The sequence below is a fragment of the Podarcis filfolensis genome (genome assembly GCF_964270895.1).
Source record: "Podarcis filfolensis genome assembly, chromosome: 9".
NCBI classification, from domain to species: Eukaryota; Metazoa; Chordata; class Lepidosauria; order Squamata; family Lacertidae; genus Podarcis; species Podarcis filfolensis.
Genome location: NC_139610.1, coordinates 77313585 through 77340860, shown reverse-complemented (window position 1 = coordinate 77340860; position 27276 = coordinate 77313585). Strand labels below are relative to the sequence as shown.

Here is a 27276-nt window from a genome sequence, read left to right as displayed (position 1 = left end):
AGTGTCCTCGAAGCTGCCAGCATGAGTTTGACCAAACTGCGGGAGGCAGTGGAAGACAGGAGGGCCTGGCCTGCTCTGGTCCAGGGGGTCACGAAGAGGCGGACATGACTAAACGACTAAACAACAACAACAAGAGCTCTTTTGTGCTGGATGCAAATGATGCCTGGCTCAATGATTTCAGCATGTTTTCTACCCGGAAGCACAGCTATGGGAATTCCCATCCCAGGTCTATTTCCTCTGCATTTGGAGAACGCATTCAGCCAACAGCCCCTCTGATTCTTCCAGGAAGGGATCCCTATCATCCCTTCTGGGCCATCCTGAGAACCTTCCTCTCTCAATCCGGCTGCCTCATAGCCTGGTCTGATGCCAAGTTCGGCACACCTTCTTAACCCCTTCATTTAAATGGGCTCAGGTGCGGCAGACAGGGGTTCGGCTGGTGAGGAGGCAAAGAGGTGCCTCTAGAAGAATGAGACATTTACAAGACTCAGGTAGGTAGCCGTGTTGGTTTGACACAGTCGAGATATATATATATATATATATATATATATATATATATATATAGTGCAGTCCCTTACAAATCCCTTAAAAGGTTGCTCTTCGCATGGTTATAAAAATGACTGGAAAATATTTGACCGTAAAGTACTGTAGAGTTCTTTTTGCAAGAGATATTCAAAACCCAGCTCTGATTCTTTCCTGGTGGTGCAGTGGACTACATAACCTGTAAGATTCCCTTCCAACTCTAACATGTTATGATTTTATAAGGCTGAGGCGACCTCTGCTTCAGGGTGTCTGACGTAGTGTGTATTACACACGAAAGCTCATACCTTGAAAGCTTATATTAGCTGTATGCTTGCCCCCTCGGCCAATAAAGTGAAATGAGCGCCGCAACCCCAGAGTTGTCCACAACTGGACATAATGGTCAGACGACCCTTTACCTTTACTAAAGGTGCCACTGGAATTATTAAAAAAAGATTTTTCATCTTTCATCTTGTTATCTATTATTTTATGATTCTGTGACTGGAGGGAGAGGAAAGAAGTCTTTGGGCCGTTTTTGGTAGGACTGAGAAGCAGGGTGGGGGGGGGGGCAGAGATATAAATGCCTCAGCCAGTTCACTGGCTGGACACCAGACAGACAGACAGACAGACAGACAGTGAGAAGCAGACCAAGTGTCTCCAAAGCAAAGCAGACAGTTGACACCAGGTGACTAAGCCAAGTCACACTACAAAGGGAGGTCAGTACCTCCATCAGCTAATCTGATTTTGAAGGGGAAATTCTCTCAAGGGTCAGCTAAATGCTGATGCAAAGCCCATCCCTCAAACCTCCACAAAATTAATCTTCATGGAACCTTCATTCCAGTCATTTCGGACAACGACTAAGAGACAAAGAGCTTTCATTTCCGAGGGGAAATTCTGGGTCGTAATGTTAACCTACAGAGGAGGTTTGCAACACCCAGGGACTGGTGAGACTGGGTTGTCACTTGGTTCAGAAATCAAAACCCAGAGCGGAGAGATTCAGTCCAGGGGCTCCTTGTGCTCACAAGTCCTCCGGACCCCCGGACGTCTTTGACCCCCATACTCCTTTCTCTTTCTGTCATCAGAGTTCAGAGGAATACATCGCAGCTCATTTAAAGACGTAGTAAGACCAGTAAGGGACGCGGGTGGCACTGTGGTCTAAACCACTGAGCCTAGGACTTGCCGATCAGAAGGTCGGCGGTTCGAATACCCCCGACGGGGTGAGCTCCCGTTGCTCGGTCCCTGTTCCTGCCAACCTAGCAGTTCAAAAGCACGTCAAAGTGCAAGTAGATAAATAGGTACCGCTCCGGCGGGAAGGGAAACAGCGTTTCCATGCACTGCTCTGGTTTCACCAGAAGCTGCTTAGTCATGCTGGCCACATGACCCAGAAAAACTGTCTGCGGACAAACGCCAGCTCCCTCGGCCAGTAAAGTGAGATGAGCGCCACAACCCCAAAGTCGTCTGCGACTGGACCTAACGGTCAGGAGTCCCTTTACCTTTACCTTTAAGACCAGTAAAAAAGGGACATGTATTCTAAACATTGTAGGCATTTGATAATCCATGGTGTTACCAAGTTTGTCTCTTAAAGCAGCCCTGGTGTTGAAAACCACTGCCCAGAGAGTCGGAATCTTGTGGAGAAGGGAGACACACAGAGTTCCTTTTGCTTTATCTTTATTAACATCAAAAGGAGAACAGCAGGTTTTTCTGCCATCAGTTACACTTCATGCACCTTCACACAAGCATACAGCCGGGGGTGGGGGGTGGCAACCAGGGTGCAGTGATCTGGAGCAAAATTCTGGTACCTGGAAAAAGCAGGCCCATTTCTCTCTGTCCTGAAAGCAGGAACTCGATAGTTTGGCCCCACAATCACCCCCACTGAGGTGTAGACACACCATTGGGGGCTGGCATTCTTCTAAACTGCACCGGGCATGCAGGTTTCACGAGAAATTTCAGAATGAACTAGTTTGGTGTGGCAAAGAGCTGTGAAAGGGAGGGCCAGTTTTGCAATCCACTCTTATTCCCCCCAGATTTGTTTATTTGCAACGCAGTCATGACTGAAAAGGGAAAAGCTCCGGCAGGAATTTCAGGGCCCAAAAGCAGGCAAGCGGGAAAACATGCTCAGACACGATGCTGGTAGGTTGAACGTTAACTCGCGCCAAGAGCTCCCGAGGCACTTTGGGAAAGTTCCCATTTCCCAGGTGGGCAAAGCTGCAGGAGAGGCCAGGGCTTCAACGCAGCAGAGAAGCTCAGCCGGGAGCTGGTTCTCAGCACTGTGGAAAACACGAAGCACTGAAGCGCTGGTGAATAAAAAGGCGTGCAAATAAAAGATGGAGCCTGCAGGCCTGGAACAACTGAAAGGAAGCTGAGCCGGCTGGGTTCTTTCTTTCTTTCTTTCTTTCTTTCTTTCTTTCTTTCTTTCTTTCTTTTTAAAATAATTTTTATTGAATGATTTTATGTTACAAAAAAAAAAACATTCAACCATACCACCACAAAATATAATTGAGAAATAAAATTACATACGTCAATATTTAGTTTATTTGTTATTTGCCGTCTGATTTCCTCCCAAACATTTAATACAAAACACCCAAAAAAAGAAAAAAATGATAATAATAAAAGTAAATATTTTTTCCTCTTTTATCTTATAAAATCTTTTCTGCAACTTTGACTTCCTGTCAAGTCCCTTCGCATACATTTTATCTTACAGTCAAATGTACACAAAACAATAGACTTTTCTATATAAATTTTCCAATACATTCAGAAAACATAATAGATCCTTAATTGTTATCCACCTCCTTTTACTTCCTTTGTCACTCGAATGCTAGCACGGAGTCAAAACTATTCTTGTATTTTTGAACATATCTTCTATAACCATCCCATTTTTCCGCAAATTTTTGCTTGGAGATTCCTCTGAGTTTGCTAGACAATTGAGCCATCTCCACCAATTCCTGTAATTTGATCGGCTGGGTTCTTTCTTATAAGAGAAGCAGGGGAGGCAACTGTCATAATCTGTTGGCACCTCTCTTGACACATCTCAAACATTGGAGACACGTGGCTTGCCAGTGGTACATGTGTAAAGGATCTGGGTGTCTTAGTGGACCACAAGCTGAACACGAGCCCCCAGTGTGATGCTGCAGCAAAAATAGCGAATGCTATTCTAGGCTGCACCAACCAAAGTCTAGTGTTCAGATCAAGGGAAGTCTCTATCCTGCCTTGGTCAGACCACGCCTGGAATCCTGTGTCCGGTTCTGGGCACCACAATTTAAGAAGGAGGTTGGCAGGGGGTTGGACTCGATGGTCCTTGTGGTCTCTTCCAACTCTATGATTCTATGATTCTAAGCTGAGACGTGTCCAGAGGAGGGAGACCAAGATGATCAAAGGTCTGGAAAACAAGCCTTAGGATGAAGGGGTGAAGAAACTGGGTGTGTTTAGCCTAGAGAGAAGGAGACTGAGAGGAGATATAGCTAGAGGGCAGTCTCATGGAAGAGGAAACAAGCTTGTTTTCTCCTGCTCCAGGGGGCAGGATCCAAACCCATGGCTTCAAGTTACATGAAAGGAGATTCAGACTAAACAGCAGAAAGAACTTTTCTGACACTAAGAGCTGAATGGTTTCCCTCCGGAGGTTGTGGCCTCTCCTTCCTCCGAGGATTTTAAGCAGTGCATGGGTGGCCATCTGACATGGATGCTTGAGCTGAGATTCCTGCATTCCAGGGGCTTGGATCAGTTTCCCAAGGCTGGGTCTCCAGCTGTTTTTGGACCACAACTCCCATCATCCCTAGCTAGCAGGACCAGTGGTCAGGGATGATGGGAGTTGTAGTCCAACAACAGCTGGAGACCCAAATTTGGGAAACACTGGACTAGATGATCCTTGGAGTCCCTTCCGACTCTACAATTTTGACCCTTTGTTGTTGTTGTTTAGTCGTTTAGTCGTGTCCGCCTCTTCGTGACCCCCTGGACCAGAGCACGCCAGGCCCTCCTGTCTTCCACTGCCTCCCGCAGTTTGGTCAGACTCATGTTCATAGCTTCGAGAACACTGTCCAACCATCCCGTCCTCTGTCGTCCACTTCTCCTTGTGCCCTCCATCTTTCCCAACATCAGGGTCTTTTCCAGGGAGTCTTCTCTTCTCATGAGGTGGCCAAAATGCTTGAGCCTCAGCTTCAGGATCTGTCCTTCTAGTGAGCACTCAGGGCTGGTTTCCTTCCGAATGGAGAGGTTTGATCTTCTTGCAGTCCATGGGACTCTCAAGAGTCTCCTCCAGCACCAGAATTCAAAAGCATCCATTCTTCGGCGATCAGCCTTCTTGATGGTCCAGCTCTCACTTCCATACATCCAGCGGGGCTTACTCGTGAGTAAGTGGCCGCGCTGAGGCTGGTGTAGCTGCGCGTCTCCTTCCACCCGGCGGGGCGGAGGAGGAGGAGGCTCGCTCTTTCGGATCCGGGCCGACGGCTTTCTCTCTAGCAGGCTCCGACGGGGCGCCCGCGGGCGGAGAGCGGCGCAAGGTTGCGCAAGCCGCGGGAGCTCTTGCGCAGCCTGGGAGCGGCTGAGTCATCCCCGCTGCCCCGCCGGGGTTTTCCCGGCCCGCCTTCTGCGTGTCTGGCTTTTCTGGGCGGGCCGGACGGGAGGGGGCTCCCCGTGCGCTCGGAAGGGAGGCGCGCCCGCGGCAGGGAACGGTGCGCAAGGCTGGCCTCGGCCTTAAGGCGTTACGGATTTATCTTCGCCAGCAGGGTGTACATGACATCCCCAAAAATAAGGGTGCCCTAGAGCATAAGCAGAGTGCATTGCAGGCGGTGACCCTTGGGATCCCTTCCAATGCTACGATTCACTCCCTGAAGAAGCCTAATGTGGCTGGACTGTGGCACTTTGGGGGAGTACGACAAGGCTGTATTTTGTCTCCCTGTTTATTTAACTTATATGCAGAATTCATCATGCGAAAGGCTGGGCTGGATGAATCCCTGGCCGGAATTAAGATTGCTGGAAGAAATATCAACAACCTCAGATATGCAGATGACAAAACCTTGATGGCAGAAAGTGAGGAGGAATTAAAGAACCTTTTAATGAGGGTGAAAAAGGAAAGCGCAAAATATGGTCTGAATCTCAACATCAAAAAAACGAAGATCATGGCCACTGGTCCCATCACCTCCTGGCAAATAGAAGGGGAAGAAATGGAGGCAGTGAGAGATGTTACTTTCTTGGGCTCCATGATCACTGCAGATGGTGACAGCAGCCATGAAATTAAAAGACGCCTGCTTCTTGGGAGAAAAAAAATGACAAACCTAGACAGCATCTTAAAAATGCTGAAGAAAAATGCACACGAAAGCTCATACCAAGAACTAACTTAGTTGGTCTTTAAGGCGCTACTGGAAGGAAAAAAATTTTTTTGTTTTAAAAAGCAGAGACATCACCTTGCTGACAAAGGTCCGTATAGTTAAAGCTCTGGTTTTCCCAGTCGTGATGTATGGAAGTGAGAGCTGGACCATCAAGAAGGCTGATCGCCGAAGAAGCTGAGGCTCCAAGACTTTGGCCTCCTCATGAGAAGAGAAGACTCCCTGGAAAAGACTGATGTTGGGAAAGATGGAGGGCACAAGGAGAAGGGGACGACAGAGGACGAGATGGTGGGACAGTGTTCTCGAAGCTACAAACATGAGGGAGGCAGTGGAAGACAGGAGGGCCTGGCCTGCTCTGGTCCAGGGGGTCACGAAGAGGCGGACACGACCAAACGACTCAACAACAGCAACAAAAGATGGAGCAAGAAGATTTTAGATGCAGAAATACCAAAGGAGCAGAAAAGACTATTCATGTATGCAGTGACAGCAGCGAGGATATTACTGGCCCAGAGGTGGAAAGAAGACAAAGTCCGACCAGAGATGAATGGTTGATAAAGATGATGGACTACGCCGAAATGGCGGAAATGACCGGGAAAATCAGAAACCAGGAAGATAGAAACTGTAATAAGGAATGGGGAAAATTTGTAATTTACTTAAGAGAACACTGTAAACAACTAAAAACTTTGGCAGGATTATAACAACACTTGTAATGTAACAAAAACTAAGATCAAAATGGATTTTTAAAGAAAGGTGGAGAAACTATATGATGGGGTAGAAGAAGACTGACAATGAAACCCATGGAAGGGGGGAGGGGAGTCTGAGGTTTCAGGGAATCCTATAAGATTATGATTATTGTTTGAATTATAATGTATATTGTAAAATTGAAAATTAATTTTAAAAAGGATGCAACAAGAAGAGTCTTGCCATTTGTGGACCCCCCCCTCCTCTCAGGCCCAAGAAAGCAGTCAGCCCCCCTAGGGCTACCCCTAAGAAGCCAAGATGAGGAAGCGGCAAGAAGGCAGGTGGTCCCCATCCACACTCCAAACTGATCTGGAAGGAACAGACTGTGTGCGCACGCTCTCTCTCTTTATTTCATTAAAATTATACAGTGATTATTATTATTATTATTTTAAAAAACCACAACCGTCAAAGTGGTCTACGAAAAGATCAAACAATCAATAAAATATTACAACAGTTTAAAGCAGGCATAGGCAACTTTCAGTCCTCCAGATGTTTTGGACTACAATTCCCATCATCCTTGACAACTGGCCCTGTTAGCTAGGGATCATGGGAGTTGTAGGCCAAAACATCTGGAGGGCCGAAGGTTGCCTATGCCTGCTTTAAAGCATACAAAAAGTTAAAATACTAAAACAGGCTAAAATTTGCACCAACCTTCTAAGTGTCTGAGTAGGCTTGTCTAAACAAGAAATGTATTTAGCAGGTGCTGAAAGAATACAGCGAAGGCGCTTGCTGGATATCAATAGGCAGGGAGTTCCAGAGGGTAGGTGATGCCGCACTAAATGATCTGCCTTCCATCACCTTCAGCCCTTATCCGGACAGGGACAGCCGAACTACTGTTGTCTATGCTCTGGTAACCTCAAGGTTAGATTACCGCAGGGGTCAGAAAACTTTTCAGCAGGGGCTGGTCCACTGTCCCTCAGACCTTGTGGGGGGCCGGACTATATTTTGAAGGGAAAAAATGAACGAATTCCTATGCCCCACAAATAACCCAGAGATGCATTTTAAATAAAAGGACACATTCTACTCATGTGAAAACACGCTGATTCCCGGACCGTCTGTGGGCCGGACTGAGAAGGCGATTGGGCCAGATCCGGCCCCCGGGCCTTAGTTTGCCTACCTGTGGATTACTGCAATGCTGCCTCTGAAGATGGTTTGGAAACTTCAGCTGGTGCAGAATTCAGCGGCCAGGTTTGACCATCTCACACCGATCCTGATCCGACTGCACTGGCTACCAATTAGTTTCCAGGCCCAATTCAAAGTGCTGGTTTTGATCTCCAAAGCCTTAAACGTCTCAGGACTGCAATACGTCAAGGTCCGTCTCTCTCCATATGAACCTACCCAGACCCTGAGATCATCTTCTGAGGCCCTTCTTCATGTGCCTCCTCCTCAAGAGGCCCGGAGGGTGGCAACACGAGAACAGGGCCTTTTCTGCGGTGGCTCCCCGTCTATGGAATTCTCCCCCCAGGGACATTTAGCAAACTTTGGCTGGTGCCTTCATTATATGTCTTTAAGAGCCAGACAAAAATGTTCATCTTCTCCCAGCCTTTTCCTAATTAAATTAACTTTAATTTAATTTAAATTAGGCGAATCAAACGATCCGTGCCCTTTTAGACTGTGTGTGTGTGTGCCTGTGTGTGGTGGGTTCTTGTTTTCGTTTGCTGTTATGTTATGTGTTTTTGTGTTTCTATCTTGTGATTCTTGAATGAAATCTAATAAATAAATATATGGCGTTGGGAAGCGATTCCAAATGGTTATGCAGTCCAACCCCCCCCCACTGTACTGAGGTGCTGAGATTCCTGCATGTCAGGGGGTTGGACTAGATGACCCACAGATCCCTTCCAATTCAACCATTCTATGATTCTGCTAAAGCATCCCTGACAGACGGCCACCCAACCTCCATGGGGGGAGAGTTGAAGGGCCCCCTCCTTCCTATAACCCCCACCCCAAGTCCAAAGGAAGAGGCCCAAACTAAGCCTCGTCTTGCTTGCTTTTGGCCCTGATCCCAAACACAGAAGCTCTGGCACATGCCTGAAGGCCACCCCCCCATGTGCGTTGCCTCGGTGCCAGTCTCTGCCCAGAGGCTCCTGGCATCTGTCTGCCCCCCCTTCCCGCCAGCTGCAGCCTTGAGCCACAGAGACTCCTCCTCAGCCCTTTTGGCAGACAGCCCTGGCAGGACCTCCACCCCACAGCTTCGAGGACCTTGAATGCTTCTGTGTAAGTAAGGCATTGGCACCCCCAGGACTTCGAATAGAGAAGCGCCCCCAGGAGACCCCCAGCATCCTGCCTCCCTGGGGAGAAATTAAAGGAAACTGGCCCCCTAAAAATAAAGGGGGAGCAGGAACCCCGAGGGAATCTCAGGCACACCAGGCTCTCCATGAACGTGGCCCCTCAGATGCTTCGATCTGCAGAACCGGCCCTGTGACAGGGGCCACACAATATCCTTTTCCGTGTTTGTAAGAAATATTTTCATTTATTACAGCACTTTGGAACTCCCTGCCTGTTGACATCAGGCAAGAGCCTGCGCTGCACTCTTTTCGATGCCTGCTTAAAATGCCTCTAGTTTCAGGTAGGTAGCCGTGTTGGTCTGCCGTAGTCGAAACAAAATAAAAAAATTCCTTCCAGTAGCACCTTAGAGACCAACTAAGTTTGTCATTGGTATGAGCTTTCGTGTGCATGCACACTTCTTCAGATACACTGAAACAGAAGTCTATTTCAGAAGCCTGTTTCAGTGTAACTGAAGAAGTGTGCATGCACACAAAAGCTCATACCAATTACTTAAAAGGGACCCCTGACCATTAGGTCCAGTCGTGGCTGACTCTGGGGTTGCGGTGCTCATCTCGCTTTATTGGCCGAGGGAGCTGGCGTACAGCTTCCGGGTCATGTGGCCAGCAGGACTAGGCTGCTTTTGGTGAACCAGAGCAGCGCACGGAAACACCGTTTACCTTCCCGCCAGAGCAGTACCTATTTATCTACTTGCACTTTTTGGTGTGCTTTTGAACTGCTAGGTGGGCAGGAGCAGAGACCGAGCAACGGGAGCTCACCCCGTCGCGGGGATTTGAACCGCCAACCTTCTGAAGTGTGCATGCACACGAAAGTTCATACCAAGAACAAACTTAGTTGGTGCTACTGGAAGGAATTCTTTTATTTAAAATGTCTCTGTTTGGGCAAGCCTATCCAGGCACACAATTGTCGGGTTGCATAGAACTGAAGAGTTGGAAGGGACTCTGTGGGGTCATCTAGCCCAACCCCCTGAGTTCAGGAAGTGCGGCTAAAGAATTCCTGGCCGGCGGCCCCCAACTTCTGCTGAAACACCTCCACCTTCCGAGGGAGACTGCTGCCCTGTCGAACAACCCTTGCCATCCGAAGAGCTCATTTTCCTCTCAACTTCAATTATTGCTAATTTTTTGATGGATAAGTTCAGCATTTCTTGAGAGCCACGCTTGGGCCGGGGGCGCCGAGGAGGGTCGGGCGGAAGGTGCCGTCGGGTGCCGTCGAGGGTCGCGCGTCCCGGCCGGGGCTGCAGGACCCCCGCGGACTCCGTGCCCCGTCCCGCCCCTGCGCCTCCTCTCCGCGCCCCGCCGCCGCATCTCCGCGCTCGCCGGGCGGCCTTCGCCTCCCACGACGGGGCGGGGCGAGGCGGAAGCAGCTGCGGCGCCGCCCCCGCCGCTAAAGGCCGCCCAGGTGGGACTCGCGCCCGGGGCCGCCCGCCGTCGGAGCCGAAGTCCCTTCCGCGGCGCTTGAGGAGGCTGCCCACCCGACTTGCCCCGACGGTTCCCGGTGCGCTGCCCAGACCAGACCCGGCACGAATCGCCCCCGCTCCGTCTCCACCATGTTCCAGCGCCACCACCGCAGCCGAGTGACGGTGGCGCGGGGCTCAGCCCTGGAGATGGAGATCCGACGGGGCCGGTTCCGCCTTAGCCTCGTCGGCGACACGGACCAGGTAGGCGCGGGGGGGGAGCGGACGGCCACGCGGGTGGCGTGGGAAAGTCCCGGGCGGAGGCGAGGCTGCGCGTGGCCGTGGCGGGGGGGCGGGGGCGAGGTTTGCGGGACGCGCTCCCGTCGAGGCGCTCCTGGCGCGGTTCGTCGAGCACCTGGCGCGGAAGGGGCGCCACGCCGGAGCAGCTGAGAAATGGTTTCGTGTCCAGACTGGGGAGGGAAGATACATTCCTGCATTGCAGGGGGCTGGACTAGATGGCCCTGGGGATCCCTTTTCGACGGGGAGGGGCAGGAGACGAGAGTGGGACCCACCACCACCGTGGGAGATTTTTTCCACACTGCGTTTATATCCCTCTTTTTTCCCTCTAAGGAGCGCAAAGTGACTTACATGGTTCTCCCCCCCCACCTGCCCTCGATTAATTCTGACGCCAACCCTGCGAGGGAGGCTCTAGGTTGGGCCGAGAGGGGCTGGCCCCCCAAGTCATCCAGTGAGCTTCGTGGTTGAGCAGACTAATTTGAAACCTGGTCTCCCAGTCCTAGTCGCCATTTTAAATAAATCAATAAATTTATTAGTCACATGTAATACTAATAATAATTAATAATAAATTTTCTTTATACCTCAGCCAAGACTGGGCTCAGGGCAGCTAACACCAAATATAAAAACAATTGATTGAAATACAGCTCAAAAAACAAGATTGAAATACAACATTAAAACATTAAAATGCAGCCTCGTTTCAGTGGAAACTGAATAGTAATAAACGTAATTTAAGATTCGGTAAACATCAACAATATCATCTAGTCTGTCATTTGTTGGACAAGCCACCCTGTGATCTTCAAATGAAGGGCAGAATGCAAATATTAATATTAATAATAATAATGGTGTAACAGCAGCTTTAAAGTTAGAACCAGTTTATAAAGCGGATTCAAATCCAGTAGGGGTCTCCCGGTGCCTGGTCCTCATTTAACACCCACAAGGACCCCGTGAGGCCAAGAGGCAGTGACTGGCCCAAGGTCACCCAGGGAGCTTCATGGCGAAGTTGGGGGTAGGATTTGAACTCGGGTCTCCCAGGTCCTTGTCCAACACTCTAACCCCTCGGCCACACTGGCTTTCTTGGTGACGGTGGAGGATGGTTATGATGGGGGGGTCCAGGGGGAGGGCTGAATCTGAAGTGGGGGAGAGGTTTGCTCATGTTCAGAAGGTGACAGGGATTTGGGGAACATTTTGGGCGAGAGCCAGTGGATGGCTGGGAGTAACAGGTACGAAATAAATCTATACTTATTTGCACAGCGGTTTGTACGGCCGAGTGAGCTGCACTTTTCAAGCAAAGCCAAGTTCCTCCTTGCAGTGGCTCTGTGAGGCCACTTCTTCCCATTTTGCAGAGGGGGCAACTGAGGTCTCAGGTGCCAGAAGCCCTTGCCCCACAGAGCCCCAGACTGAGCTGTAGGCAAAGGGCCCCTAGGAAAGGTCGCCTCGCTTGCCATGTTCCTCATCCCCCATACTAGGGACACCCCACTTGCAGTTCTCACAGCAAGTGGCCTCCCTCAACCCCAGCCCCTCCTGGAATGGGAGCAATCAGAGCAAGAACAAGAATCCCCCCCAAAAAATTTATTTTCACAATAATTCCTTTTTGGTACAGTTGCTTTTTTTAGGGATCTTCTCAGGAGGTACCCGTATAAATATAGGTATTATTAACATTATTATCCTTATTATTTTGTGCCCCCTGTGCGAGGAACCCGCACCCCTGTCCTAAATCTGGGACTGAACCAAGGCCTTGGAGTCCCTGAAGGCATGAGGACCTCAGGGTGGCCCAGGGCCTCTTTTCCCCACAGACCAGGCCCTGTGGCTCCACGGCAGAGCAGCTGACTTGTGTGCAGAAGGTCGCAGGTAGAATCCCTGCTGGCACCTCCAGGTGCAGATGGGAGAGACCCCAGACCCAAATTCTGGAGAGGGGCTGCCAGTCTGTGCAGACAATGCTGCGTCTTCAGCTGCTCTTCCTACACCCCTGGGCACCTAAGGTCATGCCTTCAGCCTCCCTCCCCACCTGTGGACTGCCTCGCTAGAGTGGTGCATGCTCTGGTTCTCTCTTGCTTGGACTACTGCAATGCGCTCTACGTGGGGCTCCCTTTGAAGGTGACCCAGAAACTACAGTTAATCCAGAATGCAGCAGCTAGACTGGTGACTGGGAGTGGGCGCTGGGACCACATAACACCGGCCCTGAGAGATCTGCATTGGCTCCCAGTACGTTTCTGAGCACAATTCAAAGTGTTGGTGCTGACCTTGAAAGCCCTAAATGGCCTCGGTCCTGTATACCTGGAGGAGCATCTCCACCCCCATCGTTCTGCCCAGACACTGAGGTCCAGCTCCGAGGGCCTTCTGGTGGTTCCCTCACTGCGAGAAGCCAAGTTACAGGGAACCAGGCAGAGGGCCTTCTCGGTGGTGGCACCCGCCCTGTGGAACACCCTCCCAGCAGAAGTCAAAGAGAAGAACAACTACCAGACCTTCAAAAGACATCTGAAGGCAGCCCTCTTTAGGGAAGCTGTTAATGTTCAATGTTTTATTTTGTTTTCAATCTGTTGGGAGCTGCCCAGAGTGGCTGGGGAGGCCTGACCAGATGGGCAGGGTAGAAATAATAAATAATAATAATAATAATTATTATTATTATTATTATTATTATTATTATTATTATTATTATTATTATTATCAACAACTTCTGGAGGATTTTTGTCCCTCCCTGGACCACCAAAGACCCTCCCTAGCCAAGCCTGACCCAGACGACTGGGTTACTTTTGGAGGGGGGGTCTCCAGGAGCCCCTGTGCCCGCCTGCCCTGCCTTGCCCATGGTGTCAGGTGTGGGGAAGTGCCCCCTGCCACGCACAAGGGGTTGAAACTTGTCTCTTGAGAGCATTTGGCCGAGGGGGCTGCCCCCTCCTCCAGCCCCTCCGCTGCCTGCTTCTGCTGGGGTGTGGCAAGTGTGGGGCTGGGATTTGGGGCCTGCCCTGTGGCCGGGGAAAGGGTTACGGCCAGCTTCCCCACCCCCCAGCGAAGGGGAACAAAGGCTCTATTCTCTCCCCTGCCAGGGACTTCCCCCTGCGCATGAGGAAAGAGATTCAGCAGCACCTGCCCTCCTCGCCCCAGGACCAGACTTCCTGGATCGGAGCCCAGCCTTCCCCACATGGGACTCCCCGCCCAGGTCCTGACCTCTGGATCTGGGGCTGTCTGCGGTGGCCACTGACCCCCCGCTGGTGGCTGCCCTCCTTTCTTCTGCCAGGGCTTACTACAGAATCGTGGAGTTGGAGAAGGGACCCCAGCGGTCATCTAGCCCAACCCCGTGCAACACAGGAACCTGCCTCCGTCTGAGATCCCGAAGAGCCACTGACAGTCCGTGCAGGCTGGGTGGGCTTATTATGACTCTGTACAGTAAGGTGCAAAGTTAAACTACGGAACTCCCTCCCACTTGAATTTGGATACTGCTTGTGGGTTTCCCTTTGGGGCATGTGGTTGGCATAGGCGCCAACTCTAAGGGGCTCTGGGTGCCAGGGCACTCACAATTCTTTTGGGTGGTGGGTGCTCAGCACCCATACTGCATGGCTCCGACACAACTTCCAGTTTTGACTCGCACCAGAGCTCCGACTCGACCTCCCTGGCGACGTTTGAGGCCGTGCCAGGCCTCCCAACACGACTTCTGGTCTAAACGGGGAGTTGCGATGGAGGTCTTGCCAGGCCCTGGACCTGAGCGAGGCCTTGGAAGGGCCGCTGTGCCGCAGACGACATAATGCGACATCATGATGTCATGTTACGTTGCCAGCGCCATTGGGCACCCATAACCTGGTGCCCAAGTCAGTGCCCCTGCTGGTTGGTCACCGGAGAGCAGGCGGCTGAATTAGATGGGCTCCCTTTTGGCCGGATCCAGCAGCCTCTCCTTATGTCCTTAAGACGCTTCCCATGGCCCGGGCCCACTCAGGGCCTTTGGGGGCCAATGCTTTTTTAAAAAAGTAAAAAAAAATAATTAATTTTCCAGAACATTTTTTGAACACACAAACAAACATAAATCTCAACCGTATTTAAACCAAACTTAATAACATTGTTAAGCGACTTCCTCGTATCCCCCTGGTTGAATTTCATTGTATATCATTTTAACGGTTTCCCAAAACCAATATTCTTATAAAATTAACTTCATCAGTTAACATCTTTCTTTCTTTCCAATTCAGCATTAAACATATTAATTCATCACATTACATATTTAAATCCTAAGCCTATCTGGTATTTGCAAGCTTTTCCAATTAATTTAACTCAACATATTTAACTAAGTAGTCTTTAAATTTCCTCCATTCCTCTTGGTACTCCTCCTCCTTCTGGTCGCGGACTCTTCCGGTCAGGTCGGCTAGCTCCGAAAAATCCATCCTCTTCATCTGCCATTCCTCCACTGCTGGAACTTCATGTGATTTCCAATTCTAAGCTAACAAAATTCTCGCTGCAGTTGTGGCATACAAAAACAATTTGACATTTTTCCTTGGGCAGTTCCAAACCTGTTATTCCAAGAAGAAAGGCCTCTGGTTTCTTAATAAATGTATATTTCAACATTTTTTTCAATTCATTATAAATCTTCTCCCAGAAGTCTTTCACCTTGGAGCAGGTCCACCACCTTTGGGTGCCAACGCTTGGTAGAGAGGAAGCCTGGACTTCTATCCAATTCCCAAAGTGAGGCTTGAAGACTTTGCATCCTCTGTTTTCCGCCGCAATTATTTTTTGCACGCAGCCACCGGGCAGCGTTTTCAGTCCCGTCCAAAATCAACGCCAACAATGTTTAGGCAACATGATGACCATATACCTACGTAATAGACAATCTTTATAGAATTCTTTCAAACAGTAACAAGTTCAAAATGAAATCTCAGACTCCAAGTCTCTGAAAGTCTTTAAATGAAGCGAGGTGCCAAACTTTGTACGATGAAAGATAAGCTTTGGAGCTTTGTGTATTCAGCAAATATAATGTCCAACCCTGAACAGAGATTCCGGATATTGACAACTGATTTGTAGAATTCTTCGTCAGCGTGGTGGGAGAATATGGAATTGTTTCATAAACTCATCTTATTTTACATGAATATATGTGAATGAAAATGTCAAATGCTGCAGTCAATATCCAGAATCTTTCAGAGACTTTGAGTCCAAGATTTCATTTTGAACTTGTTATTGTTTGAAGGAATTCTGTAAAGATTGTCTATTACATATGGTCATCGTGTTGCCTAAACATTGTGAACGTTAATTCTGGACAGAACTGAAAACGCTGACGTTCTCTTTTGCAACACAGGGGTTTGTTTGGATACTTATTATTGTACAGTGGTACCTCGGGTTAAGTACTTAATTTGTTCTGGAGGTCTGTTCTTAACCTGAAACTGTTCTTAACCTGAAGCACCACTTTAGCTAATGGGGCCTCCTGCTGCCGCCGTGCCACCAGAGCACAATTTCTGCTCTCATCCTGAAGCAAAGTTCTTAACCTGAGGTACTATTTCTGGGTTAGCAGAGTCTGTAACCTGAAGTGTCTGTAACCCGAGGTACCACTGTACCGTCCAGAATTAAGGCGCGCTGCATTTAGACACGGTCCTTCCTTTTATTTTTAACCCGCCTGAAATAACCGTTTCTTCTATTTCCGGCGCCCAGCCTGTGTGTGTTGTTGCTTGTGCAGCCAAAAGGGGGTCACATACTGTGCGCCAAAGGGCAGGAGAGGTGTCGGCAGGCTGGATGAGGCCCTGCCACTTTGGAGAAGTGCCGGAAATCTGAGGGCAGAAGCTCACAGGCCCTGTCTCCCCCAAAACGGTGATCAGCTTGCTGTGATTCCTGCATTGCAGGGGGCTAGACAACGCTTTGGGGGTCCATGTCAATTTTACCATTCTGTGATTCTATGAGGACTGAGCATGCTCACTGGAGAGAGCCAGGGGTGTGTTTGGGGTGGAGTAGCGCTTGACGCTGCAACATTTTGTTGCAGCTCTCACTGATCCTTTCTGCTCAGACACTGCAGCCTTCTTTCCCAGAGGCAACAGCAGACGTTTAAGGTGTTCTGGGAAGTCCCCACACAAGTCCTGAGGGAGCATTTGCATTTAGCCTGGAACAAGGAACCTGGCTGTGTGGAATGCTTCCCTCTAGGTGATTAGGTTCAGCTAACGGCTCCCTGGAATGACAGCACTGCAGGGCTGACGTTTCCCCGCATGTCTGTTTAAGACTTATTTATTTAATTTTTGCACTGTTTAAAAACAAACAAACCTCAAAGTGGTTTACAAAAAAGGTAAAACATTATCAACAAAATTTGAATTACAGGGATAATTCAAAACATACAAACTTAAAATATTTTCAAACAAGTTAAAACTTGTGTCAAGTTTCTCAGCATCTGCAGAGGCTTGTCTAAAAAGGGATGTTTTTAGCAGGTGCAGAAAAGAATGCAGTGAAGGCGTCTGCTGGGTATCAATTGGCAGGGAGTTCCAAAGGGTAGGCACTGCCACCTTAAATGGTCAAGTCCTTACAGATACCCAGTTGGGTGTATTATGTGGTACCTGTAGCTGGGCCAATCAAAGTGGCAGAGTGGGCACCTTGGGGTCAGGCGATCTTGCAGGTCCCAAGTTGCTAAGGGCTTTATCAACTCATGGTAACTCCTCGAACTCGGGTCCGGTAGCAAATTGTCAGCCTATGCAGACCTCTGAGCGCAGGTGTTCCTTGCTCCCGCCAGCAATTGCGCTGCAGCGTTCTGCCTTGTGTCGTTCCCTTGAGAATTGCGACCGGCTTGGTAAACTCTGGAGGCTGGCAGCCAGGAATATGCCTGGCCCTTCTCGTAATTGATTTACGAGGCCTTGGGTTCACCTGAAGCCACACAGGGCAGACAAAAGACCGAGGGCAGGCAAAAGGAAATCCGCCGCGCAGCTCACCTTAATTCCCTCTATTTCTGATGTTCAGGAGCGAGTGGCGATGCTTCTGCAGCCAAAGGGCACCATTGCCACCCACGCACAAGAGGGAAGTATTAGCAGGCTTGGCAGAGCCCAAAGTTGGCAGACGGACAAAGAATCTGGGGGGGGGGGGAGCACCTGAGGGTGCCGGGAGCCCCAAGGCTGCACAAGAGGCCTGCTGGAAAACAGAAAGCACTTGTGCTGCATCTTACGACGGTGGGTGCTGCCACCCTCCTGGTGGGGGGTGTGAGTGCCCATGGAAGGGCAGCTGCCTTGGCGCCCGTAGAAATCCTCTTCTTCTTTGTCTAGGTCACAGAGCGCAGCCTCAGGTTGCACTCTGCCCATGCCCAGAGACTCTGTGCGTTCTCTTACTTGAAAGGTTCCAGGGCTGTGTTTTGGTGGGTCTTCCTGGTGCTGTGGGGCGGGGGCAGGCTGGACTCCTGGGTTCTGCCCAGCTCTTTTTGATTGACAGATATTCTGGGGGTGGGAAGGAAGGTGCCCTCTGGAGCAATTGGAATCATCTGGTATCGTCTTTCGGGAGCCTTGGCAGGTTCTGGGCAGTTGCACCCTGAAGAGGTGCCACGCGGGGCCTTTTTTGCTGGACCCCCAGCAGAATGGAGAGTGGACTGTACCATTTTGGGCTGCAGGGGAGGAAGTCCCATTTTAAAGACTCCCCAGTTTAAAAACAAAGCAAGCACACCTCTTTCAAGCTATGAACTCCCACCCAAAAGCAAACCTTGCACCTCGGGGTGATGGTTCAACTTTGGCTTGTCCCCTCACCTTCTCATAGAATTGTAGAGTTGGAAGGGGATCCCCAGAACCATCTAGTCCACCCCCCTCCAGTGCTGAAGAACCGCTGACAGGGGAGCCACCCAACCTCTCTTTCAAAACCTCCAGTGAAGGAAAATCCACCCACTTTCTGTGCTGGCCCCGGGGGTAACCTGAAAAACACAGTCCAGGTCCGGTCCCGAATCCAAGGGTTCAGTCCGACGGGGCCAAGGCAGGAAACCAGGCAAGGACAGGTACAGGATCTCAGGCAGGTTCTGGCATACAGCAATGTTGCTCCCGCAACCTGGGGCAGAGTCCGACAGCCTTTTATCTTTGTCAGGGTAATGGCCGGTCCTGATCCTCCAGCGACTCACCTCCCTGTCTCGCCCGAAGGTGAGCACTCCTCCTGCAAGTACTCAGGTCTCTCCTTCTCTCAGACCTCAGTCTCTGCAACTCGGGAGACGTCGGTGGGTTACTAGACCCAGAGGCCGCCTCAGCCTCCCCTGACCCAACCAGTAGTGGAGCAGCTGTAAGTGATGGCCCAGCTGAAGCAACGAGGTCATCCCCGCATCTGGAGCCAGGGCAGGCTCAGGCCCCGGACTCGGCCCAGCTGGTGCTTGTTGCAGGGGAACCTGTGCAGACTGGGACTCTTCAGGATCAGGCCGCCTGAGGCAGAGGATCCGGTGCGGACTGAGACTCCTCCGGTTCCGAGTTTGAGTCCCAGGCCATCACACCTTCCAAGGGAATCCGTTCTTCTGCCAAACAGCTCTTGCCCCAAGGAAATTCTCCCTGATGTTGAGTTGGAATCTGCTTCCTTGTAGTTTGAATCCACTGGGTCCTGCACTCTGGAGAAGCACCAGAAAGCAAGCTTGCTCCAGCTTCCCTTTGGCAGATATTTCAGAGACTCATAGAATTGCAGGGGTGGACTAGATGCCTCTGGGGGTCCCTTCCTAACTCTCCACTTCTGGCATTGCTGGGCTTCCGAGTTGGAGAGAGGGGCCAAGGCAGGTGTGAGCCCCCCTCTCCTTTTTACACCGGGCCCCCCAGTCCTGGGCCAGGAGAGAGGTGGCGCTGCATCACCAAGGTGGCAGGCTTGGCTGCGCCATGGGCATGCCCAGATGCTCAGTTGGTCGAGCGTGAGACTCCGGATGTCAGGGCCGTGGGTTCAAGCCCCACACTGGGCAAAAGGTTCCTGCATGGCAGGGGGTTGGACTGGATGACCCTCAGGTGTCCCTTCCAGCTCTGACCCCTGGAAGCTTCCCAAAGTAGGCGGGCAACCCTGGTGCTGTGTGCGTAACCGGTTGGCACGAGAGCCCTGGAGACTTTGGAGAGAGTGGGGCGTTCTCCTGCTTGGCACCAAGCAGACCCCGCGGTCTCTGAGCCCATCCTGCGAGGAGGAGACTTTGCTGTGGCATTTTGCTTGGGGCGGGGGCATCTGTGCCAATCTTGGACTGCTTTGGTCGAGGGTCCAGGCCGAGCGGCCTCGAGAGCCGTTTCTGGGCTGCCTGGCGAGGCTGGCTGCGATGCCTGCCTTGGTGCCAAGCTTCTCCGGGTGTGTCTGGCTGGGCATGTGGCCCTGGGCTGCCTGGAGCGCAGGGGACGCTGGCCAGCTCCCTGCCACGTGGGCGCAGGAGTGTGCCTGTCTTTTGTGTGAGTTTGAAATGTGCTGGCCCCGCTTTCCCCTCCTTCCCGCCAGGCCTGAGTGAGGGGCTGGCAGCCGGGCTCCCTCCCTCTCGGGTGGGTGGCCGGTGGGAGGGCCGGGGCTTGGAAGAGGCGGCCCCTGGCGCAAGGGAGCAGGCGGAGGAGCTTGCAGGGGCGGCTCTTGTAAGAGGAGCCCAACCAGGAATGCTGGGCTGGAGGGGCGGGCGTGGGGCCAGGCGGTTTCCTGTCTATGGGGGGAAGAGGCTTGCAGCTGGAGCAAAGGGCTCCCTGAGGCGCATGGGGGGCCTGAGAGGGAGAAGGAGCCCCGCTGAGGGGCAGGAGGTGAGAGCCGGGCCCAGGGGCAGCAGAGGGGCGACGTGGGCACGCTCCCGAGGCTTGGGAAAGAAGGCGGGCAGCAGGGGGCAGCAGCAGGCAGGCCAGGGCATGGGTGGCACCCAGAGTGACACCCAGGCAGGTGGTGCTGCTGCTGCAGAGATGGGGCACAGGACCCCCAAGGCCAAGGGGCTCCTTGCCTGCAGGCTCGCCTCCTTGTGGGGGTGCCAGCTGGCTGGCTGGCAGGCTCCCCTCCTTTGTGAAACGGGGGGCACAGCCAGCGCTGCTGCCCTTTCAGGCACAGAGGCCGCTTGTTCTGCGGGTGGGAGTCTGGAGCCGCCCGGCTGGCATGAAAGGACGGCCCTGTTCTCTCCGCAGCTCGGCCGGGGGCGCAGAATCTGCTGACGGAGGCCTGGGCAGCGCCAGCAGCAGCAAGAGGCCAGGAGCTGGGGGCCTCGCTGCCCCACCCCGCCCCACCCCACAGGCAGGCTGGAGACCTCCGCACCAGCTCTCCGGGTGCAGACGGCACGGTGTTTCCTGGCCTCTGAAGCGGCCCCAGCCGTGCCCAGATGGGGGCCCTGCCAGGGGCCCCTGGCCCTGCCGCCCTGGGGCAGTAGGGGTGCCCCCAGACTTCCCGCACCCCACAGAGGAGGCGTCGGTGGGGGAGAGGGTGCTGTGCCAAGATGCAGGACAAACTACGCATCCTGGAGGACCTCAACATGCTCTACATCCGACAGATTGCCCTCAGCCTGGAGGTAAGGGGGCAGCTGGGCAGGACCTTGCGACCCGACGGGGAGGGGCTTTGTTCAGGGAGGGGGGCTCCCTCCAAAGGGATGTGGGCCGTGTGAATGCGGAGACCTGTGTGAGTAGGGAGTGCATTGTCCTTTTGGTCTCCAAAGGCAGCCGAGAAAAGATAACCTCAGAGTGCAAAGTTTGGAGTTTCCCCGAACTTGCTTTTCACACTTAGCGATGCCCGTTGAGGAGTGCTGTGGACCTCAGAAGCTGGCGCCCACCTTGCTCAGCTGGGTAGAAGCAAACAGGTTGTCTTGGGGTCTCCTGGATGTTTGCCTGACGTCCCCTCAACCTGAATACTGGCACCCGTCTTCTCTTTGTCTCCGAGCTGAATAGGGAAGGGGGCAGGCCCCTTCATTTGAAAAAGGGTGGGGGGCGCAGGAAGCTATGCAGGACCCGATTCGGAGTGCAGTGGGTGCCCTCGACTCGCTTGCTGTGTGTCTCCACCTCGATGCAACGACATTACCCTGGCATTGTTCTCCCGATGGTTACAGTGAGTGAGACGCTGCCAAGTTTTGAGGTTGCCCCTCTGGGACCACCTGCTGCTTCCGGAGCCCCTTTCCTGTGTGGCTGCGTCAGTCTTGGGGGGCAGGAGCTTCCCAGCGCCGGTGGGGGGGGCACCCAGTCTCCCTCGGCTTGGCTTCCAGACAGGTGCGCCTTGTGGTGTTTCCGTGCTTTCTGGGGCATCGGCTGGGAGTCCGCCTGGCCAGGCTGGTGTTGGGCTTGGGCCAGAGTCCGGCCTCGCTCCACAGGCGGGGGTGTTTTTTTGGGGGGGGGTCTGGTGCCCTTTGGGGTTTGTCTCCATTGGCAGAAAAGTGGGACTTTCTGCCTGGGCCCAGCAGGAAAGGGAGACTCAGAAGAGCCCCTGGGCTGGATCAGGCCAGACTCCTGTTCCCTCAGGGGCCAGAGGGAAGCCCCAGAGCAGGATTGGAGCTCAAGAAGCCCCCCCCCCCCGATGTTTCCAGCCGCTGGGATTCAGGAGCATTGCAGATTCTGACTGCGGAGGCTGAGGCGTCCTGGCTAGGAGCCACTGACAGCCCTCCTGAATTTGTCCTCTTTTGAAGCTATGCTCCCCGTGGCAGGGAGTTCCACAGTCTAACTCTGCGCTGCATGAAGAAGGACTGTCTTTTATTTGTCCTGGATCTTCTGTCAGCTTCATGGATTTTCCAGAGTTCTGTGAGAGAGAGAGACAGAGAATCCTCTCTCTCCCCACTTTTCCCAGGCAAGGCATAGTTTTATAATATAATAATAATTTATTATTTATACCCCACCCATCTGGCTGAGTTTCCTTAGCCACTCTGGGCGGCTTCCAGTCGAGTGTTAAAAACAATACAGCATTAAATATTAAAAGCTTCCCTGGACAGGGCTGCCTTCAGATGTCTTCTAAAAGTCAGGCACTTGTTTGTCTCTTTGACATCTGCTGGGAGGGCGTTCCACAGGGCGGGTGCCACCACCCAGAAGGCCCTCTGCCTGGTTCCCTGTAACTTGGCTTCTTGCAAGGAGGGAACTGCCAGAAGGCCCTCGGAGCTGGACCTCAGTGTCGAGGTTGAACAATGGGGGTGGAGACGCTCCTTCAGATATACTTGGCCTTTGGGGCCATTTAGGGCTTTCAAGGTCAGCACCAACACTTTGAATTGTGCTTGGAAACATCCTGGGAGCCAATTTAGATCTTTCAAGACCGGTGTTATGTGGTCTCGGCGGCCGCTCCCAGTCCCCAGTCTGGCTGCCGCATTCTGGATTAGTTGTAGTTTCTGGGTCACCTTCAAAGGTAGCCCCACATAGAGCACATTGCAGTAGTCCAAGCGGGAGATAACCAGAGCATGCACCACTCTGGCGAGACAGTCCATGGGCAAGGAGAGTCTCAGCCTACGTACCAGATGGAGCTGGTAAACAGCTGCCCTGGACACGGATTTGACCTGCGCCTCTTGGACAGCTGGGAGTCCAAAATGACTCTCAGGCCATCATGTCGCCTTTTCCTTTCCTTCTCTCCAAGTCCCACGGCTGCAGCTGTTCCTCATAGGGCAGTCGATCCTGGATCCCTCGGATCCCTTTCCCGAGTCATTTTCCAACTGGGCCCTCTCCTTTGGGAGGTGAGGGCAGGCAAGCTCTGCTTCTTTGCCCAACGGAGGACAGAGAAAAGGAAGGAAGCTGTTTTTCATATTAACCTGTGGAACTCCCCTCTGCAGGAGACCAGTGGCTGAAATCCCCAGGAGGAGAGAGGGCTCCTGTGTTCGAATTCTGCTTGCAGGTTTCCCATTGGGGCATCTGTGAGGTTACAGGGAACCAGGCACAGGGCCTTCTCGGTGGTGGCACCCGCCCTGTGGAATGCCCTCCCGTCAGATGTCAAGGAAATAAACAACTATCTGACTTTTAGAAGACATCTGAAGGCAGCCCTGTTTAGGGAAGTTTTTAATGTTTGATGTTTTATTGTCTTTTTAATATTCTGTTGGGAGCTGCCCAGAGTGGCTGGGAAAATTCAGCCAGATGGGCAGGGTATAAATAAATTATTATTATTATTATTATTATTATTATTATTATTATTATTATTATTATTATGTTAGGCTACCCTGAGCTTCGTGGGTCCCATTGGCCTGAAACAGCAGGCTCTTCTGATGTCTTACTTAATGAACAACTTGATAGGCAGGATCCGTCCCCCTGCCTTGGCTCATTCTGGGCATCCCTGGCCTGCCAAAAGCCCTTGACCCAGACGGCCCCCCCATTCCGCTGCCCCCCCCGGAACAAGCCAGGTAGCCCAGAGTCGCAGACCTTTGAGGAGGAAGGACCTCCAAGGCTTTTGCCTTGTGCAGGCTGGTCTTGTCCCTGGCTGGGCCAAGGTGAGGCAACATGGCGTAGTGGTTAGAGCGCTGGACTACTGGGCTGGGACGGGGGAGAGGTCAGGGTTTGAATCCCCACGCAGCCATGTCACCGCATCTCAGCCTCCCCTCCCTCGCAGGGTTGTTGTGGGGGGGGGTCAAAGGAGGAGTTGGAGAACTCTGTACGTGAAAAAGGTGGGATGGATATTGTTATGTTCTGAGTTGAATCGGATCCAAAATGCAGCAGTCTGACTGGTCCTAGAACAATATGCTCATAAATAGCAGTAAATAATAATTTTCATGATTTCGGCCAAGGTGCTTTGTGTGGCTCCCTGGACTGGTTTCGGTTGTTGAGCGCTGAAGCAGCGGCACTCTGCTCATGCTCAGAGGGACTCTGTCGAGATCAGCTGTGATTCCTGCATTGCAGTGGGGGGGGGGTTGGTCTAGATGACTCGTGGGACCCCTTCCCACCCTGATTTTGTGTTCGGCACCGAAATGAGGTTGTGCAGAGAATCCCGGCTGGCCAGACTCCACTGCCTGGCGGGGGGGGGGGGCACATTGGCCAGACACCCCCCCCACTCCAGATTTTCCTCCCAGCCTTCTAAATCCTCAGCATCTCTGCCATAATCTGCCGCAAGCTGATTAGCCCAGGCTGGAGGTCCGTGGAGGGGGGGGAGAGTTTTGAGCCTCATGCCAGCCCCACCCTTTGCCCCCCACCCTTTGCCCACCTCCCAAAACCTGCCCCCCATCCTCCCCCCATCAGTTTGCCTAGGAGAGCCCCCCCCTTGCTCCATCCCAGAGTTCTGGGGTGCCTCCAGCCCCACAAAGGATGAAGAGCAAATGGCCCCCCCAATCTGCCCCCCAAATGCAACCTCTCTAATGGGACCCCTTCCCTTTTCTCAGCTGCCCCATAGAGGGGAAGGGGCTCCCAAACACTGTAGGTCTTTTTGGGGGGGCTGAGAAGCAGCTCCCCACCCTCCCCTTCCCCCCCAGACCCCTGCTTTCCCCCTCCCCATTTTCTTGAGGGGGGGCAGAGGAGGCCGCGGTCTCCCCAGCCCAGCTGTCCCCCCCCAACCCGGCTATAAATAGGCAGCTGGTGATGTCAGAGTTTCCTCAGCTGCTGCGCCGACTCTGCCCCCCCCTCCAGCTGTCACCCGCCCCACTGCCAGGACCGCCTTTGCCGCATGGGGGGCCGGCGGCTAAGTTAGGGGGTGCCGGCATGGAGAGCGGCAGGCTGGCCAAGGTGAGTGGCTTGGGGGGGGGACGCTTGGGGGGGTGAGGAGGGGAGTCCCCCAGGAAGAGGCTGGGGTTTCCCCTTTGAGAGGCCTGGAAGAGGTGGGACCCCCTGCCCATCTCTGCGGCTGGCATGATGGAGGGCATTTCTTGCCAGGGGGGCCTCTCCCCCCCCCCAGAAGCTGCTGGATTTTTTTGCTGCTTCACGGCCCTTCAGGCTGGGGGAGGGAGGCGGTTGAGGCTGGTTTTTTGGGGGGGGGTCCGTAGCTGTAGAGACAAGAGGGGGGGTCTCTGCATCCGGCAGGGGCATTGTGGGAGGGGTCAGTCGCGAAAGGACCCCCCCTCACCTATACCCAAAGCCTCCGAGGCAAAAATGGATGCTAATGGGATTTCCTCTGGCCTGGGCAAAAGGCTGCAGAGAATTGGAGAGTTGGAAGGGGACCCCCAAAGGACATCTAGTCCAGCCCCCGGCAACGCAGGGGAGAAGGAAGGAATTTGCCCCCCCCAGATTGTATCACTCTTTTCAGATCTCTCCACCCCGTCCGTGGTACATAATGTCCATTGCGCAAGGGGTGGGGGGGCAAGAGTCTCTGCCCCCAGAGCTTTCCCTGTTGAACCCCGGTTTTTCAGCAGAGCTCGGATGGCTGCCTGCCACAGGTGCATTAGTTGGGGTTCCTGCCTTGGACCCAATGACCCTGGGGGTCCCTGGAATTCGATAGGTCTACTGTGACTCTGGGCATCTTGAGGGGGAGGCACTCTGCACAAGCTCAGGAGCTTCTCTCCGTTTACAGAGGTGGGGCTTTGCATGTTCTGAGGCCGAGCTCTCGCCCTGACGGTGGGTTCTGGGGGTCATCAATTCTCACTCAAAGATCGGGGGTCTTCCTGGGGTGACGGGTGGGAAGACCGTGGAGCCTGGTATTTTTTTTGGGGGGGGCACCAAACACAGGAAAATGTTTCCCTTTATCGTGATATATTTTAATATACAATAATAATAATATTTAATAAATAATAATAATAATATTTAACAGCAGCATTAAGGCGTTTTGGGAAATTGACAGTCAGGAAGGCGGTTGATTCTGAAGACCCCCAGGTATCGCCTCCCCCCCCCCAAAAATGCCTTGGCTCCCCAGAGGCTGTACGGTGGGGCAGGCTCAGCTTTCCCTTGCCCCACGGAAAGGGCCCGACATTTCAAGCCTGTGAGAGGTGGGGAGCGCTCTGCGCATACTCAGAGCACTCTGGCCAATGGGAACGGGGGCTGCTTCTCTCCTCTCACCCCCCCAAAAGACACACAGCTGTTGCTGAAGCTGAGTCCGGGGGGCGATTCTTTCTTCGTTTATGGGGCACCCTCTACCTCCACTTCCCAATCCTGTCCCAGGCCATTTGTTATGGTCTCAGGCACCATAACTGGAGGGGGGGGGGTCAAGCAGCTTGGAGCTCCAAGGAGGAGAAGTGGGATATGCCTGTGATAATAAATTTTCTGGCCCACGTAGGTAGGACCAGTCTGGAGAGTTAGCCTTGATGTTTTCATCCCCAAAAAGTTTTTTATTTGAGTTTCCACTGAAACGCGGCTGCATTTTAATGTTTTATGTTGTATTTTAATCTTTAAGCTTGTTTTTTAATTTGGTGTTAGCTGCCCTGAACCCGGTCTTGGCTGGGGAGGGCGGGGTATAAATAAAATTTATTATTATTAATGGGCTGAATTTTAATGTTTTTATGGTGTATTTTAATCTTGTTTTTTTAAGCTGTATTTCAATCAATTGTTTTAGATTTGGTGTTAGCTGCCCTGAGCCTGGTCTTGGCTGGGGAGAGCAGGGTATAAATAAAATTTATTATTATTATTATTATTATTATTAAATGAGTGGACTGGGGTTCTTGGATTGGAGCCCCCCCAGCTTCATTCACATGCTCCCTCCCTTTCATATCTCTCCCCCCCTCGCAGGGCACCGACATCCAGAAGAAGATCGACCATGAGATCCGCATGCGCGAAGGCGCCTGCAAACTCCTGGCAGCTTGCACCCAGCGCCAGCAGGCCCTGGAGGTCACCAAGAGCCTGCTGGTCTGCAACAGCCGCATCCTGGCCTATATGGCAGAGCTTCAGCGCATGAAGGAGGCGCAAGTCATGCAGCGGATGGCCAGGCGGTGAGTGAGGCGGCAGGTGCGCGGCGCATGTCTGCAGGAGGGCCAGTGCGGCCCTGGGCCAAGAGAAGGAAGAGCCGGGAGGAGGAAGAGCCTCAGGGCTGGGCCAGCGCTCTGCA

The 27276-nt window shown here is 52.5% G+C and overlaps 1 protein-coding gene across 7 annotated transcripts in view; it reads left to right on the top strand.

Annotated features, from left to right (window-relative positions):
- Positions 1-467: 467 nt before the first annotated feature.
- Positions 468-27276, top strand: part of RTKN (rhotekin) — a gene marked incomplete at its 3' end in the record, with an annotated part of 55557 nt that continues 28748 nt past the window's right edge. For 2 of the 7 annotated variants that reach the window (XM_083571380.1, XM_083571385.1), the window contains exons 1-3: positions 20023-20192; positions 20562-20938; positions 26961-27160. In XM_083571380.1, the coding sequence (XP_083427506.1) occupies positions 20867-20938; positions 26961-27160 (272 nt within the window). In that variant the 5' untranslated portion in view covers positions 20023-20192; positions 20562-20866. Of the gene's footprint in view, positions 489-10223; positions 10516-20022; positions 20193-20561; positions 20939-24928; positions 25032-26960; positions 27161-27276 lie in introns of those variants that run through there. The other 5 variants (XM_083571382.1, XM_083571383.1, XM_083571379.1 and 2 more) reach the window with 5 other exon arrangements.